General features: G+C 52.5%; 1 protein-coding gene across 4 annotated transcripts; it reads right to left on the reverse strand.

Annotated features, from left to right (window-relative positions):
- Nucleotides 1-1,353: 1,353 nt before the first annotated feature.
- LOC102712608 (trihelix transcription factor GTL1-like) lies at nt 1,354-5,001 on the reverse strand. 4 transcript variants are annotated; one of them, XM_015832926.2, is made up of 4 exons: nt 4,912-5,001; nt 4,193-4,600; nt 2,007-3,243; nt 1,354-1,914 (listed from the first exon to the last, which is right to left on the reverse strand). In XM_015832926.2, exons 2-4 carry the CDS (start codon nt 4,576-4,578, stop codon nt 1,669-1,671), a joined length of 1,869 nt encoding a protein of 622 aa, XP_015688412.1. In that variant the 5' UTR covers nt 4,579-4,600; nt 4,912-5,001; the 3' UTR covers nt 1,354-1,668. The 4 variants fall into 4 exon arrangements, with proteins under 4 accessions (XP_015688412.1, XP_015688413.1, XP_015688411.1 ...); XM_015832927.2 differs by lacking the exon at nt 4,912-5,001 and adding an exon at nt 4,758-4,801; XM_015832925.2 differs by having other exon boundaries at nt 1,354-1,911; nt 4,193-4,984.
- Nucleotides 5,002-5,279: the final 278 nt, after the last annotated feature.

The raw sequence follows: 5,279 nt of genomic DNA on the forward strand, positions 1-5,279 counted from the left end.
ATCGATGAGACATCGTTCGCTGATCTTATCGCAACGGTTGTCGACTATCGATCAGCTTCGTGGTCAATCCCGTGTGGTCTGCACCTACGTAGCCACCCACATGGCAACTATGTCAGTTAGCGGGGGCCAACCAACGCCAACTTCATAAACCGCTCTCCCGTGAGCTAGGACGACCTACTAGTCCTAGGCCCAAGCCGGCCTCGGCCTCCTTTCTCCTTCCATGAAGTTCGGTTTACATCTCTTTGGCCCAAGTGTTGATGCAAAACTCGCACTAGTATGATGTGAAACTTGCGCTGGCACATGCAAAGGCACGAGAGATGTACATAAATGCAGGTCCTAAATTATCGGGCTCAAGACGTTTCAGTAAAAGTTTTAGCACTACAATTATAAAGGAGAAGAAAAAGTTAAGTTTAACCTATTGATCGGCCTCTGAGCGAATATGGTCATTAGTTGGCTATATTATTGAAAATAATAGTGAATAAAAATGATAAAGTTAGCCAGACAGGACTAATTAATACTTAAATTCCACCTATTAAGTATCAAATTTACTTTATTAAAAATAATCTCCAGCTCGGACTGAACCGAGATAGTATAAGATTATGACTAACAAAGATAGACCAGAATCTTAGCAAATCTATATTAATTAGTAATGTTGCACCAGTAATCATCGATTGTATCCTATTATAAATATATCATTACTGTAGTAGTCAACTGCTTAACAAAAAAATCTTAATAGATCGAACTGAACTGAGATAGTATAAGATTATACCTAAGTGAACATAGAAACAACCTTAGCAGTTTTATACTTATCCAACAACTTAGTATGAGCCAATGACGTGTTTATACGGTAACAAAATAAATCATCAGCTGGAATCTGGTGAAACACGGAGCAAGATAAAGTAATCTGATAACCACTATTTGATCAAAACAACCTCATATATCGGACTTAACTGAGACAAAGATTAAAAATAACTAATAGTAATAACAAAAGTACAATAATTATAGTGACTGATCAGTACAATTCAAGGAATAAATATAACTCAAATCAAACTAATAACATTGATAGTAACAAGACATGCTTTGATTAAAATATTGAAGTGAACCAAAAAAATCTTAATCTAACCTATAGAATTATGTATCAATCAACTAGAAATATTAAAGATTTAAAGATAACTTGAATTGAAACCAACACATGTAAGTATGTCGCAGACTTACCCAAGTGTTGGAAAGGCTGAAAAATAAACAACGATGACACCCCCCTAGCGGCCAATCAACACCAAATTTAAATTTAAAAATTTTAGATAAGTAAAAAATGAAAAGATGGGGCTGCACACCTCCACATCCAACAAGAGATACACAGCACAAAAGCTCACAAGGCCACTTAAAATCCATCTCCTGTTAAACACAGATTCTAAATCATTTCATGACCTATAAAACCTGTTATGCTGGTATTCTTCTCAACAACCTCTCTGTCTTCGAACCTAATTTGGTTCATGTTTTTTTTTGGATAGTTTGGTAGTTAACCACAGAAAGAAATCAACAAATGGTATACGGGCTGTTGCCAACATCACAGGAAAACAACTGAAAAGTATAATCGGCGACCCTGAACTGAAAAAGACGGTGTTGCCTGCCTTTCTTCAGGCCCGCACTCTGCCCGCGCATTGCTGTCTACTGAACTGCAAGGAAGCTGGTGTTGCTGGCTAGTGCAGAACTCGTCGCTGCCGCAGTTGTCGTTGGCGCGGGTGCGTCGTCGCCGCTGCCGCTGCCGCTGCTTGCATTTGGCTTCTGGAACTCTATTTTGTACTGCATTTTGTCGTCATCGTCGCCATCATCGGTGTAGTTTCCACCCATCTCGTCGCTGTCCGTCTCCTCCGCTGCGGTGATATTTGGCTCCGCCTCGGTGCCTTCCGCCTTCTGTACAAGAAACAATTTTGATTAGCTCGCTCGCGTCACGCGTGCAATCAACCGGGAACTGTTTGCATGGAAACTTCGATCAGATGGGTTACCTTGTCTGCGGCGTTCTGGAGAAGGAGAGGAACCGCCAGCTGCACGTTACCGTCGTTGCTGCTCTTCCCCTCGAGCTCGCGCTGGCTCTCCTGGCCGGAGACGGTGACGATGGCGAGACTGGAGGCGGAGGCAATTGTGACGCCGCCGGCGCCGCTGCGTTTGCCGGCGAAGCGCTTCTTGCTGTAGATGGCGTCGAGCTGGTGGAAGTAAGGACAAGTCTTGGAGTCATCGGGGCGCCTCTTGTTGCTCTCCTTCACCTTCTTGAAGTACTTGTTGATGTTCTCCCACTTCTCCTTGCACCGCTTGGCGCTCCGGTTGTAGCCGATCCTCTGCATGCCGGCGGCGATCTCCTCCCAGAGCGGACCCTTGGGCCCCATGTCGCTGTACTGCTCCTCCTTCTCCATGCGCAGATCGATGAGCGCCTGCACCTCCTCCTTCGGCCACCGCGACGGCGCCGTCGTACCACTGCCAGTGCCGTCCCCTCCTGCCCAGCCCTCCTCCGCCTTCGCTCTCGGCACCAACTGCAGCCCCGCGGCGGCCGCGTCGTGGTGAGACGGCGGAGGGGCCTGAAACGGCGCGCGAGTGGCGGCGGTGCCGGAAGGAGAGACCTTTACGTGCTCCCCAGCAACGAGGCGCTGGAGGAACGCGATCAGCGCGGCGTCGCGGGAGGCCGCGGCGGCGCGCTCCTGGGAGAGGATCTCCCGCTCGCGGTTCATGCGGGCGACCTCCTTCCGCCGCCACGCCTCCTCGCTCTCGGTGCGCACCGACTCCCACTTCTCGAGCGTCTCCATGAACGCCCGCTGCATCGCGTCTTGCTTCTCCGTGACCTGCCTCATCATCCCTTCGAACATCGCCATCATCTTCCTGCTGATCCCTCCGCCCTCGTCATCCCCGCCGCCCGCCGCAGCCGCCGCGTCCTCCTCCTCCTCCTCGTCGGACTCATCGTCCGACTCAGAATCCGACGACATCGACAGGAAGCCGAGGTCCGCCGCCGCGGGCAACATCTTCGCCATCGCCAGCGGCTGAGGATCCTCCACCGGCATTCCCTGCTGCTGCTGCTGCGACGGCGGCGGCGCCGCGGCGTGGAGCGCCTCGAGCTGCGAGAAGAAGCGGTAGCTCTTACCGTCCTGCCGCCCGGCGCGCCCTTCCTTGGTGCGCTTGTAGTACTTGTCCACGTTCTCGAACTTCTCCTTGCACTTCTTGGCGCTCCTCTGGTACCCCAGCTCCGCAAGCCTCCTGCAAATCAAAAGAAAGAAAAAAAATAAAAATCGTTCCGCGACGAGACACACGCGCGCCGCGCTGGCTTTTGTCAGTTAATTGCTGCTTGCTTTCACGCCTCAACCAAAACGCTGTAACGTAAGGCACGACAACAAGTGAAAGCATGTACAGTATGAAGTGGCAACGACTACAGTCTACAGTACGTACGCGGCGCACGGGAGGAGGAGCAGCATCTTTCACCTATCGCAGTGGCAATGGTATCATACATCGATGAGTCAAATACTTGACATTCTTTTTCGTCTTTCCATGAAAGAGACTGGAGATGGGCGCACGGAATTGCAACTCGGGAGAAGAGTACCAGTGCTACGCCGCAGATGAGATGTGATGATGTCAAGTTGATGGCATCGTGAGTGGGAGTGAGGAAGAAAAGGGTTGAGAAATTAAAAACTACGGTGCGGCGGCGTCGGGATGGGAGCAAAAGGCTTCCTTCCATCTTTTTCCCAAAAACTGGAGCGCATCGAAGTTTTAGAAACGAATAGAAAACGCAGTGCAGCTGCCACCCTGCAGGCTGCAGCTACTGCTATGTCCCTATGCGTTGCCAGCAGCAGCAGCAGCAGCCGCAGCCTGCACTCCACGAGGCGAAAACGCCCACACCGTGGTGGTGCCAGTGCCATACGGCTACCTGTATCGTCCTGCACCTACCATTACCAGCAGGACCCCAATCTCACACAGAAACCCAAGAGCTATAGCTAGAAAGATATACAAGCAGCAGAGCAGGACTGCAGGAGGACGGGCGGTAAAAAAAGATGGCAGGGAAGGGATAACTCGCCGGTCGTTTCACCGGACGCGCGGCGGTACTACGGGCTTGATGGTGAATTCCGTTAGCCATGGCAGCATTCCACAGTGGACGGCGGCCGACAGCGAGAAAATAATTTTTACTGCGTGTTTTGGAGCCCCGTGGCCGTACCTGGAGAGCTCCTCCCAGACGGGCGCCTTGAGGGTGGCGTTGCGGAAGGCGGCGTCCATCTCCGACCGGATCCTGATGAGCGCCAGCGTCTCCTCGCGCGGCCACCTGTTGCCGGAGCTCCCGCCGGCGCCGCCTGCAACGTCGGCCATCATCATGTCGTCGTCGTTGGGGTTGACGGCGACGGCGCTCCCGGAGCCAGGGGTAGCGTGGAATTCCTCGGGACCCGCCGGCTGCGGCTGTGGCTGCGTCGGCAGCGGGATGACGTCACCTGAAGCAGGAGGAGCGGGCGTGGTCGGCGGCGGCGGCACCGAGAACACGCCCATGGTCGTCGGCGCGTGGTCGGCGTACGGGTACAGCGGCTCGCCGGCACCCTGCGGGTGCTGCATGGCCACCACCACCTTTGCTACCCTGCGCAAAACACAAAATTCAGTTGATCCACCACACAAGACAGGGATAGGCGATGCAGGAAAGCCAGAAACTGCAGTGCTACTGCCATCTCCAGACTCTCCACAACCAAGCACTACTACTGCTACTTGCGTCTCTCGCCTCCCACACAGGTGCGTACCACCAACTAGCAGGCTACGAGAGCGATTTGAGCACTGAATTGGCGACAATTCTTGCCTCTGCCCCCCCATCTATCTTGGCCGCCCTCCGTTTTCCACCCGGCCTCTCCCTCGCGCAAAGAGAGAGTACTGTGGCAAGCAAAGAGTAAAACTTACAACTTTGGACGACGGAGATGACCGAAATTGCAAACCGGGGACTGTACCTAGGGGAGGAGGAAGAGGGGAGACGGTGGTGAAAAAGATGGGGGCATGGACAACTGGAAAGGGGCAAAAGAGGGTGGGAGAGGAGAGGCAGGCAGACAAAGCCCCTACAAAGAAGACGGGGGGGGGGGGGGGGGGGGGGGGGGCGGGGTCTGGTACATGTGTACGCTACACTAGCGCTCCAAGATTTATACACCCGTCCAGCAAAAGATGTCCAAGTTCCAAAAGGAAAAATGTACTTTGTATTTTAGTCCATCACATTGGCTCAATAAATGATGAAAGGTTGAGAAATGGCACCAAATCCCTCCCTAGGCATGTTCGCA

The sequence above is a fragment of the Oryza brachyantha genome, chromosome 2, assembly GCF_000231095.2.
Source record: "Oryza brachyantha chromosome 2, ObraRS2, whole genome shotgun sequence".
Taxonomy (NCBI): Eukaryota; Viridiplantae; Streptophyta; class Magnoliopsida; order Poales; family Poaceae; genus Oryza; species Oryza brachyantha.